This window comes from Sus scrofa, chromosome 8 (genome assembly GCF_000003025.6).
Source record: "Sus scrofa isolate TJ Tabasco breed Duroc chromosome 8, Sscrofa11.1, whole genome shotgun sequence".
In the NCBI taxonomy this organism is placed as follows: Eukaryota; Metazoa; Chordata; class Mammalia; order Artiodactyla; family Suidae; genus Sus; species Sus scrofa.
Window position 1 is genome coordinate 119,570,955 of NC_010450.4, and position 14,890 is coordinate 119,585,844.

Here is a 14,890-nt window from a genome sequence, read left to right on the forward strand (position 1 = left end):
TCCATAACCACTAGACTACCAGGGAACTCCCAATGACCTTTTACATTCTGAAAAATATTGAAATATATATAAATTGAATATATTATAAACATAATTATAGTCTATAATATATTATAAATCAAATTATAAATAATAATTGAAATTATATTTATATAAATTGAAATATCTGTATCACCTGTCATGTATGTGCCATGATCTGAGAAGGAGACATTTCACTGAAGGTGAAATTATCTCATAACTGAGACATATCCATATCTCTTTTAAACACTGGATGATTTAAAATTCTATTTAATGAAATTGCATTATACCTTTTCCTGTTTGTAACAGTGCATTGTCCAGGGTTCTGGAGTAAGATGTTTATGAAGTGTGGAATATATACCATTATGAGCTCCATTGATATGCCCTGATACCCTCTGGGACGTTGTGAAATATGGAACTCTACACGTGGATGCTCAATTATGTCCACCCATCATCCTTTTCTTTTTAGTATTCTAAGGATGCCTCCATTTCTTTCCTGCAGAGTAATGGGCACAATTTTGTGGTGAGTGTTCTCACTCTGGTTCCAGTTTTTGATTACCTCTGGCTGTGCAGCTGCACGGTGGTTGGTGAAATGTGTGTGTGTGTATGTGTGTGTGGTTACTTTTCATTGGACATATCCTCTATCTTACATTTGTATTAATCCATTAGTTATGCTTTAATCATGATTATTTCTTTTTGTTTGTATGTTAATTCATTGTGTTCATTTATTTACTTCTTTAAAACCATTTTAGAAAGAAGATAATTTAATCCAAAGCACTTGAGAATGAAGGATTTTACGTATTGTAAACAATGACGGAAGTATTGATCTTTATAATATTAGTATGCTAAAAATTAAGAAAAACTCTTTCCCTTTCACTGAAATTAGAATTCATATTTCTTTGTTCATTCATTCAAATTTTTTCTTTATTTATCGTGATTATTTCTTGAGTAGGGATTTAAGGCAAGGAATGATTTTATTTTATTTTTTTGTATGATTTTTATTTTTTTCTATTATAGTTGGTCAAGGAATGACTTTAAGTGATGTGATAATAAAAAATACTGTGTTTCTAAACAAACCTGCTAGTTGTGAATTCTGCACATGTAACTTTAAGAAAAGCACTCACAGTGCTGCCTAAATGATTCATCATCATGGCCAAATGAGTGTGTGTGTCTCTCTCTCTCTTTTTTTTTTTTTTTTTTTTTGTCTTTTCCATGGCCGCATCTGGTGGCATATGGAGGTTCCCAGGCTAGGGGTCTAATCAGAGTTGTAGCCACTGGCCTACACCACAGCCACAACAACACAGGATCTGAGCCGATTCTGCGACCTACACCACAGGTCACGGCAACGGTGCATCCTCAACCCACTGAGTGAGGCCAGGGATGGGACCCACAACCTCATGGTTCCTGGTCGGATTTGTTAACCACTGAGCCACGATGGGAACTCCCCAAATGAGTGTCTTTAACTTAAATAGTGAAAAATTAATGGAACTGAAGCTCTTGGGATGTTTTAGGGAACCATACCCCAAAGTCTTATATCATGGGAATCATGTTGCTCCATTTGTCATGCTGTATGTGCTTAGAATGAGTTAGATAACCTAGTTTTTAGCTATTCTTGACAGCTATATTTCACAATAAATTTTTCATTTGTGTCTGCAAGTAAGATTTGAATGCATTCTGACTGGTAGTGATCATTTGTCAAGCAGGTACTAAAAAGAGAGGAAAGAAGCCTTTCTCTTCCTGAACTACTTCTGACAATTTAGGGATGCTGAGAAATCTCAGCTATCTCAGGTTTACTAATCAAAGTCTTTTTTTTTTTAATTGAAGCACACTACAATAAATATATTTTATAGCATTCTTATAAACTAGAAAATGTTCTTTTTGAAGGAAATATTTGAACTGCTGTCTGAAATTCCAGAGGATATTGTTTTATAAGCTTAAAAGCACCATAGTCCTATTGTACTGGTGTGGTATTGTTTTTATTGTTATTGGATCAATTTTATATCACAGATAACAAATTTTATGTGGGATCCATGTATGTGGGATTAAAACATTCAGTACTTTAGACTTTTTGGAGTGGTTTTGTTTCCTCCCCTTTTCAGTTTTCTATCTGCTGCTCGCTCTTGACTGTATCTGTCTGTTTCATCCTGAAGTGGTCCCCTAACCTTGACCCGGTCCTGGCATCCACAGCCTCTTTCCCGTAGAGAGTACTTTTAAAGAGACAGTTACTAAATGAAGTTTTCAGTTTGAGTTATTTTGGCCATTGACTATTCTTCATATTGTTTTATACCTGAACAAAGCCATTTTTTTCCTATTCCCTCTTCTTAAACTACAGATCTTCCTTGATTTCTGAGTTATTTCCCAAAAAACCCATCCTAGAGTCAAAAATATCATACGTTGAAAATTCATTTAGTACACACATCTTATCTCAAATATCATAGCCTCATCTAGCCTACCTTGAATGTGCTCAGAACACTTATATTAGCCTACAGTTGGGCAAAATCATCTGGTACAAAGCCTATTTTATAATAAAGCATTGACTGTCTCACCTAATTTATTGAATACTGTACTGAAAGTGAAAAACCGAGTGGTCGTAAGTGTTATCATTATTGCTTGGCTGATTGGGAGCTGTGGGTCAGAGTGTTATATTACATATCACTAGCCTGGAAAGATCAAAATTCAAAATTTGAGGTACAGTTTCTACTGACTGCATATTGCTTTCATGTCATGGTAAAGTTGAAAAATTGAAAAACCGAAAGTTGAGCCATTGTCAACTGGGGACCATCTGTCCTTTTAGTACCATAGAAATTTTAACCAAATTTTGAATGAACAAGGAGAAAAAAAAGTCCGTTCATTTGTGCATCCATTCAAAAACATATTGATGGGCTATCAAATGCCAGGACATTGAACTGAAACCATCAGTGGGACTTGATTGTTAATCTTTCTACCTAATCTGATTTTTTTGAGTCGTGATGACTGATTGACTCATTTAAAAAGTGAGATTTGCTGTTACCTATACATTTGCAATTGGTATTATAATCCCAACAGCCTATTTCCTTAGTTATTTGAGAATTTTTCTTTTGCACAAAAATATGCATTATTTAAGAGTGGAAAATCTTTTTGAAGGGTAGTTCTTTTTTGAGGAAGGGAATGAAGACTGTTGCAGCTTTCTTATGAAATCAGACATTTTTTATTTGATAGATTAAGAAACACGTATTTAATTTAATGTTCAAATGACAAGCACATTTTAAGGATAAACAAAACACTTGAGAGGATATAATTGTGGGTGGGATTCACTAAATCATTCCAGTTTTTAAATAGATCCTTGAAGATTATGACTTGGTGAGTACTCATTTGAGATGCTGAGAATTGGGACCTCCTTATGCTTCATTCACATCTGCTCGTATGTGAGTGGATGGCTCTTAGAAATGGCAGATCAGAGAGAGTGGATGTTGCAGATCTGGTCATCAGAGTGAAGCAAACAGTGTAAGCATTGCTAGAACACGGGGAGGCCCAGAGGACCTGATGTTTCACGATTGAGCCCGTCGGGAGTAGGGAGCCCAGAGCCAGGTAGGAGGGAATTAAATGCCAACCTGGGAATTTGGCTCCTGCCCTTGGCTCTCTGGAGGGCAACTCCGAGGCAAAATATTTCAATCTTTGCTTCACTGTGGCACACAGATATAAAGCTGTATGCCAAAGTCATTACTTTTTTTTTTTTCCCAACAATCCCGCTTTAATATGCAGAAGTAGTCATGTGCTAATATCCTTAAATTGCTGCTTAGGATTTACATTATTTGATACCATTTGGGACATAGATTTGCCATTTCATCAAGATTGTTCAAAGAAGAGAACGTCTATTCATTTAAAAAAATTATTCTGATGCCTGTAGGCGTTTTAACCACAGGAGATAGGGGATGTGAGCGGGCACGTGGGCATAGAAAATGTGTGGGCATCTACAGCTGAATGATGAACTTGAAAGAAATGTATGTGGGCATTGATTGATTTTTTTTTTTTCATGTTAACTTAAGCTTAGGATTGAAGACTAAGAAAGCACAAATTATATTTTACAGGTTTGCTATTTTAAATACACGTATTTCCAAAATTTATATTTATTAAAGGATTTCTAATCCAATAGTTCAACTCCAATAGAGGTAAAGTCCTTTTTTATATTTCATGTCTTAGGCCATGAAGTTGAAGATTTCTGAATGGTAGAGGGTGTCTTGGGTTAAATAAAGTTTGAAAATCCCTGGGTAATTTCTATTTCTAAGAGATAATTATCATGTTCATAGGGACCTGCTCACTTGGGAAATAAATTCTACTTGTCTTAAAGTATCTTGTTTGTCTCTTGATTTTTTATCTCCTCCTGTGACATATGTCTCCAGAGAAAAAGAAAATGTTCAAGACAAAAAATAAATAAATAAAAAGCTCTCTATGTAACTTCCTCCAAGTGAGTGGAATTTTATACATTACTATAAATTTACTATTCCACATATTACTTTAAATACCATTTGCTGAAAACATTGCTGTGATAATTTTATCTAGTATTGAGTTCCAGTATAGCTGGGGTACGTACTGCTATAACTGATATGGCTGCCTATATTTTTTTAACTGAAAAAAAAAACACACACACACACACAATAGAGTGGACCTTTATAAAACAACACTTCTTGAATCACATGTGTATAATTTCATATAAATATTTAAATAAAAACATTTAATATTTAAATTCTTAGTTTAATTTGAACATCCTGTATCACATACACATATATCATTGTCATGTATCAAAACGAGTAAATATAATTTTGCTTTTATCTTGTATGTGTATGAAATAAGTTGTGATTGGCCTGACCCCCATGTTAATCCCAGGACTTGTGCATAACCTTTTTAACTAAGAAAAGAAAAAAAAATCAGTTTTTATTTAAGCTTTTCAGTAATACTGAGATGTTTTGAAAGTCTTAAAATAAAACTTTTGTTAAATAATCTTTCATATTGAGTCATTATTACATAATTCATTATGTAAGCCACTCACAATTTTTTTAGTAATTAAATGAGCTAACCAAAATACAAAACTTTAAAGCAGTTTTGTATAGAACAACCCCAGACCTTGTGTAGATGGGGTTGTGGACTGTGTCTTCAAGTCCTTAGACTCAAGAATGCATAGTGGCCAGAAAATAATCTTGTCCATGGAAAGGGTAGGGGGGAGCTGTATATCAATAAGCATATTTAAATGAAAATTACTGTGAAATTCGGAGAACAAGAAGAAGCTCTAATTGTACTGTTAAGGTACTCATTTCACTAATTATTAATTCTTCATAGTTGGAACAAAAATTATTTTAATGTTTGGTCTTTATTGGAAGAATTTCTTGTAGCACATTTCATATTTAGTTTCAAAAAGCACTGTGTATACTATATGTTCTGTCAGCCAGAGGAAAAAATAATTGGTTATTGTTTATTTAGTTAGTTAGTTATGCCTTTTTAGGGTCAGTCGCACCTGCAGATGTGGAAGTTCCCAGGCTAGGGGTTGAATCAGAGCTGCAGCTGCCAGCCTGTGCCACAGCCACGGTATTGCAGACCTGAGCCGCATCTGCAACCTACACCACAGCTCATGGCAATGCTGGATCCGTAACCCACTGAATGAGGCCAGGGATTGAATCCAAATCCTCATGGTTACTAGTTGGGCTCATAACTTGCGAGCCACAATGGGAACTCCCAGTAACTGCTTATTTTAATAAATGCTTCAAGTATCATAGTGGCCTTCTTATTAACACTTGGGGGATGTTACATAAGATACCATGGTGCTCTATTTGCATGTGGACATTCAGGAAAACCAAATGAGGTATTCAGTTTTGCTAGTAAAATGATCAGTACATGCACTGTGTCTAATAATTGGATATGTTTTAAAGCTCAGGGTCTGTGTGGTAGCATTCAGAGAGGGTGGGTGAAGAGGTCTCTGCTAAGGACGAACAAGGTCATCATAGCAGTAGGAAAAAAATAAAATACCAGTAAATTAATAAATTGAAGTTTTATCTGTAGACCTACTGTGAAGAATTTTTTTAGCTTAAGTAGGACAGAATGTTTCTAAGATTTAATAGACAACCACACTTGAGATGGGCAAGCATATTTTAATTTGATAGTCATTAATATCTATAGTGAAAGCCAGAGGCTTGCAAACAAGTGATGGGCACCCACAAGAGTAGCATAATTAAGCCCCTAATAAATACCTTTGTACAGTTTTTCTTAGAGGCTAGCTGTGGTTAATTTTTAAGCTGTCTTTCCCACACAACATGTTTTGTATATCTTTGCATATAGACATTATGTGTGGGGATAAACATGTGTCCCCATACTGACAGAATTCTTTTTAAACCCAGAAGAATATAAATCAAACCTAATTGCTCAGTGTCAGAGCCCGAAGAAAATTTAGTATTTGGTATTTCCTTTTACCCATCCCATCACTCTGTTCAGAAGTAGGCTCAGATTCCACATATTTTCATTACTGGTGATAGAGGTACTTTTTTGTATATTGTAGCTGGAATAGTATCTTACAATTAGCATATTCTGTTTTTTCATTCTTCAAGACAGAGCCTCACCTTCTAGAGTCATTAAAAAATATACATTAGACTAAAGGAAGGTGTAACTGCATCTAAGAGTTTCTAGGAGCCCGGGTATAACCTTAAGGTAGATAAAGACACTATTTTTTTTTTTTTTTTTTTTTTACTGCTTATATTCTCTCTCATTTTCTTTAAATTTTGTTGTTAGTTTTGCACTTTTCCATCTCTCTCAAGCAGAAACTGATAATTATACCACATGGTAAGCTCTTCAGAGTCTGGCTTTGCTTGTATTTATTTTCTTTCCCTCACTTCTCCCTGGCCCTTGTCACTGCCTAGCATGGAATATAGTGCATAGGAGGTGCTTAATAGGTGCTTAGTGACTGATTGATTGATGACTGGTAGTAGTCATGGTTTGTTTAGAATAGTAGCTGGTAACATACACAAATGTCCAGGAGGGAATAGATGGAGGCCAGGCCAGAATGTGTTTTAAGTTGTGCCTGACATGTGATATCCTTAAGCTGTTCTCTTAACATGTGCTAACATAAGTGTCTTCGACAGCCCTGGTGCAGACAGTAGCCACATGAAATATAGGACAAGCGTTATTCCTGAACACATTCTGATTGTAGAGAGGGGTGAAATAAACATGTCTGGACTTGCAAAGACAGTGCATCTGCTACCATTGATTGACATTGAGGTACATGTTTTGGGGAATATTGAACTGCCTGGTGTTTTGTATGTCTTTACTTATGATAAAGATAGGTCAGTGAATCTCAGTCTGGCCTTCACACTGGTATACCCAGATTTTCATTAAAAAACACATCACTGCCCTGGCCTTGTCCTAGATAAGTTGAATCAGACTGTGTAGAGGTTTAGCCTTGGCATCATTCATTTTTAAAAACACTTTTATTGTTTATTTGTTTAGACTGCCCCACAGGCATATGGAGTCCCCAGGCCACAGATCAGATCTGAGCCACCGTTGTAACCTAAGCTATAAGCTGCAGCAACACCAGATCCTTAACCCACTGTACCAGGCCGGGAATCAAACCCACGTCCCAGTGCTCCCAAGAGGCGGCTGATCTCATTGTGCCACAGTGGGAATTCCGGCATCATTTTTAAAAGCAATTCCAGTGCACAGCTGGTTTTGAGAGAGTTTGAAATTTTGTAGAAACCAAAGTTGAAAGAGAAGAAAGATTAAAGAATGTAATTTCCACTCACTTTTTTTTCATTTGTTTGTTGAGAAGGGTGTATCACTGTTCAATAATAGTGTAATATAATCCACTTGTGGGGTTTTTTTTTTTTTTTCTTTTTTTTTTAAGGTTGCACCTGGGACATATGGAAGTTCCCAAGCCAGGGGTCAAAATTGTCACTGCAGCTGCTGGCCTACACCAGAGCCACAGCAACTCCAGATCCAAGCCGCATCTGTGACCTATGCCACAGCTTGCGACAAGGCTAGATCCTTAACCCACTGAGCTAGGCCAGGGATCAAACCCATATCCTCATGGATACTTCAGGTTCTTCACCCGCTGAACCACAATAGGAACTTGTGTAATTTTAAAATATTCTGGTAGTGGTATGAGAAAAAGGAATGAGGGATAGTTTGAGTTAATTTTAATAGCACATTTTATTTAGCCCATAACCCTTAGTATTAAAAAGTAATCAATATAAGAATGCTAATGAGACATTTTACATTCTTTTTTTCCCCTTGTATCAAGTGTTCTAATCCAGGGTGTGTTGTAGCTTGGCAGGACAGCTTGGTTTGGACTAGCTCTTGAAGTCAGCTGCCATATGTGACCAGTCACCTCCATATTGGACAGAATAGACCCAGAAGGGATGGTGCTGGAAGAGAAACCAGGAGACATGAATAATGTAGTGTTGGTTTTGTCGCTGACTAATCCTGTCACCTTGGAAAATTCACCTGTCCTCTCTCTGGACTTCAGTTCCCTCTTGTTTACTCTAAGGGGTTCAGAAGTCACCTTAACTGGGAGTTTTCTCACCTTGCTCCAAAGAGCCCCAGGATTTTGTGAGTGCACCTTAACAGCCATCATAGGGAAGAAGAGAAATAAAAAAGCTGCTTTAGTTTCTTCTTTTTCTTTGGGTACACTTGCATTCCCAAACGTCCTTTTGTTTGAGGAAAGAAACAACAACAACAACAATAACAAAAATGTTTTAAAGTCAAAGGTTTGGAAAAAAAAATCACTCAGTTAAATGTTTTCTTAAGTCTGTGGTTCTCTCTTGCCAGCACTTGTAAGAGGATTCCAGAGAGAGGTCAAGCAGCAGGTATCCTGCTTTTCCTTCCAGTGACGGCCTCACCATGACCATGACCCTTGCATATTTCCTATCAAATAGTAGGAATCCTTTCTGTAGTGGTTCTGAGTTGAGAAATACAAAGCTCAGGTACCTAGTCTACCCCTTAGTGACTACTGAGGCTACTTTAGGCTACTTATTGTCTGAAACTGACCAGTAGCCCAACTTGCAGAAGACCCCTGACTCTGTCATGTGGTCCCCACAGTCCGCTAGAACCAAGTGCTAGGATTGCTCTGGCTACAATACTTTTCTGACTTGGAATGTGATTCTCTTCTGGTGAATGTCTAGTTGACAATAACTTCAATCATTTCTATATACCTGCCAGTATTGGATGCACATGATTTTGATTCCCAGCCTCTTAACCCTCCTCCTCTCTGTCAGACTGATGAACTCTCTATTTGTGTCATCAACAAAGAGAAAAGAAACGATATCTTCTCCTGTTCCTTGGAGATCAGTCTTTGCCAGATTTCTGTAGTCAGTGATGTGGGAACACAATCCTAGTCTGGTATATTGTTTGCCTTTAAAGACTTGAGTGGTTTGTGGCAGGAATCACTCAAGGACTTACATGTCCTACATTTTAGCTACTTTGCTATTTATTTTATTTGACCAAAAAAAAAAAGTGGGGGGACACTCTGAGTGGTAATTGTGAAGTAGAGAAAGTGGAGAAGGTTTCTGTCTGTTTTCAGGATGCTTCTAAGAAGTCTATTTTCCCTACTTCCCAGACAATTATGAGAAAATTGTTTTGGAAAGAGTCAGCCCAAATAGCAACAGTTATTTCAGAATTTATATTAGCATGCATAAGCTTAATTCTTCCAATCCTGGCCTGCTGGTGTATCAGTAAAAGCAACTTGTTGTCATACACAAGGCTAGAGAAGGAAGGGGAGGTCCCATTTTACTAGCTCAAGTGTAGCCACTTAGGCGATGAGCTGATGAAAGAAATGTTTCCTAAGCACATTGGATTCTTTGGTCCAAATAGTTTTTGCTCAGTATTTGGCCCAGGTGTGTATGTAGGCCTCTTGATAAACAGAGAAAGCAAACAAATGTGACCTTTGTAAGGCTGGCATTTTCTTTATGAAGCCAAAAGGTGCACACATACACAAATATTAGCCCACTCTTATTTTTGTCCTAGAAAACTTTTCTCCGGCTGACAGCATCTCTGCGTTTGCTCTTTGGCATCATTGCTGCCCATCCTGGTTCCCTGCAGGCCTTGCCATCTGTTTCACCGGTAAAGGGGCCCATGTCATCAGGGTCCTACCATCAAGTAGGAAATGGAGCCTCTAATTGGCCTTTTCCATCTCTTTCCTTGCTCCTGTTTATTTGGAACCAGGTTCAATATCTCAGAGCAGGTGGCTTTACCTCAGCCAGTTACCTTGGAATTAGCAGTTACTGGAAGGTAAGAGATCTGCAGCCAAAGCTGGGAGCATCTGTTATTGCAGAGATCTTGGCCTTGGAGAGAGTCTAGGGACTTGGAAAAAGTCTAACTCATGAAGGTGATACCCTCCCTGGGGTGCTCTCCATTTGCCTCCCACCTTCTTAAATGCTTCAGTTCTTTCAGGTTTAACCCTTTGATCTCTCTGAAGTTCAGTAAGGCCAACTAATGTGCATGGGGCTAGACCTACTGCCTGGCAGTTAAGTCAGCCTCCTTCCCTTCTCTGTTCCTGTGATTCTTGCCTGACAGTTTTGCAGAGTCACTTAAACCCTGACAGTTGTCCAATTCATACCTTAGGAACTCACTTGAAAAAAAAAAAATCAGCTCTTGGTCCTTTCGAGAGAGTGTCCTTTTCAAGTTTCTCTCTCTCTACCCATCCCCCATCCTGTCTCTGGGGAATTTTGAGGAGTTGCCAGGTATGATATTTTCTAATATGACACCATGCATAAGGACCCAGGTAAAGACACATGGCTATCAAAATGGGTTCCAAGTTTTCTTAACCAGTATACCCGTGTTAGGTGAGAAAAATGGGAGAGGGCAAAGAAACAAAATGAACAAAATACTCCCCAAGTGCCTGAGGTCTAATGACCTTGTTTCCTCTTTTTCCTTCTCCTTGTTTAATTCTTGATTTAATTTTTTTTTCTTTTATTTTACACTACCCTTTGGTGTTATGCATTTTGTATTTTACTTTATGTGTTTGTATTTATTTATCTATTCCAGTATAAGCTGTTGCAAATAATTTTTCAAAATAAAAGTGGTCTTTATAAGAAACACCTCTCAGTATTCGTTAGAATTTCAGTTCTAGAAAGGGATTTAGTCATCACTCTTTAATTATTAAGCACTGTTTTAAGTACTTTCTGGGAGCAGTGTGGTGTAGCTGTTAACACAAGTATCCTGGCATCAGACTGCCAGAATTTATGCTCAGTGGGCCTTCATATAAATCACTAGGTGATTATCTTGGGCAAGGTGCATAATATTTTTGAGTCTCAAGTTCCTCTCCCACAGTAATGTTATAGAGACTAAATACGTTTATATGTAAACACTTGTACTTATGTCTGACTCATCTTACAGCTTTATTGTTGTGTCTGACTTTATTACCCCAACAATGCCTGGCATAAAATAAACACTCTATAAATGTTAGCTACTACTCTTACTATTTACTTTAGTTTTTATAACAACTCTCTGATAGATACAATCCCCACTTTACAGGTGAGGTAACTGAAGCCAAAGGAGGTTATTTAGTTTGCCCAAGGTCATACGTCGGGTGAGTGCGCAGAGCTAAGGTTTGTACCGGGTTCATCTGTCCATGAAAGCCTCACACATGTCCATTGAGTCAGCCATTGCCACTTCATTTTGGTAACAGAGTTAAATAGATATACTTGGACGGTTAGGAAGATTAAGCTTGCATCCATCAGTACATGTTCATTTCCGGATTTGTCTTTTCTCTTCATTTCTTGTAATTGCTCTTGGATAACGAACCTGGGCTATTAGATTGCACAAAATGTCTTGGCATAGATCTTACCATAAATCTTGCTTGTTGGAGAGACACTTTTAGGAGGTATGAGGCCTTAGGTGTATCCAGTAACAGCAAGTGTTTTACCTAAGAGGAATATGGAGATGTTCTTAATGCATACGGCCTAGTGCACATGGCAGAAAAAAAGTTAGTGAAGCAGTGTTTGTGCTTCTTCCAGACATTGCTAATAGATCTGATTTATCCAGTAAATGGACTCGCATGTAAAATGGAGAAATGATGAGTTTCTCTCACTGAAGGCCCTTAGTGGCCAGTTATCAGAAATTTAACCTCACACTACCATCTCTGCCCGTGGACTGTTGGATGTCCTGGCTCATTGGAGGAGTTGAGTGACTATCCTCTTACTGAATGAGTGAATGAATGTGTTCAAAGATGTGAAGAGAAACAACATGTACAAGAGAGCTTCTTACGGTTAAGAAGGCTCGGAGTACAGGTGGAAGAGAGATTGGTTGGCCCTAAGTCTGAGCAATAAGTGGAATTTGTCATTGTATCCTACTCCCAAATACCATGTGTCCTCCTGATGTCACCCTGTCCTTTCACTGATCAGGAGATTCCCTTCTGGATGTGCACAGGCAAATCCTGATTTTTCTGTTCAGTATTCAGTACATTTTTGCCTTTTCGCCCTCAGATTTCTGCTCTCTCCTGAAACAGTGATTTGGTCAGTTTGCTCTAAGAGGTGATTCTCATGAGAGGGCAAATCTGGTCTGGCATGTCTTTTCCCATCCCTCTGATTCCAGTGGAGAAACCTGCTTTTTAGTGGAAAAACACTAAAATGAGTCAGAATTGGGTGGATGGATGTATAGGAACGCTTTTCTTTACTGGTTCGATTATTGCTTAACGGAAACAAATCTCTCTCCTTTTTTGTTATTCACTCACTCAGGATCATCTAGATGCATGAGATAGGTACTGAATGGATAAGAACAGTGAATGTCCTTTCAGCAGCCACAGTATAGCCAGAATGAAGGGAAGAAGGCAGCCTTTAATACTTGATAGCCCTTAATCATATTTTAATGTGGGAACTTTTTAAATACTCCAGTAGGTGGTAAGTGATCGGGATAGATATATGGTGGTTCTTATTGAGTCTTTTGTTGTTGAGTTTTGGCTAAGGTAATAATTTGAATTTTTCTCTTTCAGCTGTCCCATTTCCTCCAAGTCACCGGCTTACGGCCAAAGAAGTGTTTGATAACGATGGGAAACCTCGTGTGGATATCTTAAAGGCACATCTCATGAAGGAGGGAAGGCTGGAAGAGAATGTTGCATTGAGAATAATAACAGAGGGGGCTTCAATTCTTCGACAGGAAAAGAATTTGCTGGATATTGATGCACCAGTCACAGGTAAGTCCTGAGGATGGAGACTGTCCTGTTGGACTCACCCTTTTTTGTTTTTAACATCAAATCAAAAGTCCTTCAGACACCTCCTTCACCTTATTTGTTGCTGCCACATCTGTACCTTAGAAACTAAATGTTTTATACATATGTAACAACACTTTTATTGTCATGTATTACCTATATGACAGTGTCACTTTCTATCACTCTAAAAAGTGGTGTGCAGCTTAGAGTGATGAAACCATTCAGAAGTAATACTTTAACTAAAACGGGATATTTTGTCAATAGAACACTGACTGTCACAAAGAACACAAGATACTCATTGGGAAAGATCAGGCCAAGCACACAAAGATTTCCCAAGTGGGTGATTAAGTGACTAAGTTAGAACCTTGGTTCTCAGAGTGTCATCCCAGACCAGCCTCACCGTCATCATCACCTGAAGATTGTTAAACATTCTCAGGAGTTCCCATTGTGGCTCAGCGATGATGAACCTGACTAGTATCCATGAGGTTGTGGGTTCGATCCTTGGCCCCACTCAGTAGGTTAAGGATCTGGTGTTGCTGTGAGCGGTGGTGTAGGCTGGCAGCTGAAGCTCTGATTTGACCCCTAGCCCAAGAACTTCCATATGCCAGAAGTGTGGCCCTAAAAATATAAAAATTAAATAAATAAATAATTAAAAATTAACTGCACATTCTCAGCCCCCAACCAGAACTACTGAATCAGATTGTCTGTGGTGAAGCCCAGCAGTCTGTTTTTGCAAGTCCTCTGGGTGATCCTGACACACATTAAAGTTTGAGAACCACTGAATTTCAGGAAGACCCAATTTCTCTCCTTCCATTAGCATTTTGTGCCCAGAAAATATGTCTTCATTTTTTTGAGTGTTTTTATTCTGTTACTTCTTAAGGGCAGATAAGTATTTGGTATAATTGGAACTACTATTAGACCATAAAAATTAAATCTCAAAAATTTGGTATGGTATAGGGGATCAAATAGTAGAGGCTTTTCATCCATCCTTGCTGAAATTTGCTTAACCTGCAGATATTTATTGATAGAGAGGCTAAAAAAAAACAAAAACAAAAACAAAAACATTTACTTTCTCTAAATTGTTATCATTCTGGCAAAGAGTAGAAATTTGGACATAGAATATTGTCCTTTTCAAAATAAAGGGGATGTTTAAAACATGTCATATGTACTTCTGATTGCTTCTTTCTCCCAAAACCTTCATATGCTTATAATATTATTGGCCTTCAAGTACATTTTTGAAGATGACTGTTAAGACCAAGGTAAACTCTCTTGATATCTGAGTAGAACTTCCTTGATGAAAATGCCCTGGAGTTCCCATTGTGGCTCAGTGGTTAACGAATCCAACTAGGAACCATGAGGTTGAGGGTTCGATCCCTGGCCTCCCTCAGTGGGTTAAGGATCCTGCGTTGCCGTGAGCTGTGGTGTAGGTCGCAGACGCTGGTTGGATCCCACGTTCCTGTGGCTGTGGTGTAGGCCCGCAGCTACAGCTCCCATTCGACCCCTAGCCTGGGAACCTCCATGTGCCAAGGGAGCAGCCCAAGAGATGGCAAAAAGACAAAAAAAAAAAAAAAAAAAAAAAAAAAAAAAAAAAAAAGAAGAAGAAGAAAATGCCCTGAAAAATTCCTATTCCAAAGAAGATGACATTATTTACATTGTGGTTTAGGTTGGCAATGCCCTTTTTCTTATTTGTAATTCAGAAAAACAATGAGCAAG

At 38.0% G+C, this 14,890-nt stretch overlaps 1 protein-coding gene across 6 annotated transcripts in view; it reads left to right on the forward strand.

The window, feature by feature from the left end:
- PPP3CA (protein phosphatase 3 catalytic subunit alpha) overlaps positions 1-14,890 on the forward strand; it is a 325,435-nt gene that overhangs the window by 141,774 nt on the left and 168,771 nt on the right. For 5 of the 6 annotated variants that reach the window (XM_021100471.1, NM_214128.1, XM_021100469.1 and 2 more), the window contains 1 exon segment: positions 12,962-13,162. In XM_021100471.1, the coding sequence (XP_020956130.1) occupies positions 12,962-13,162 (201 nt within the window). 6 annotated transcript variants of the gene reach the window in all.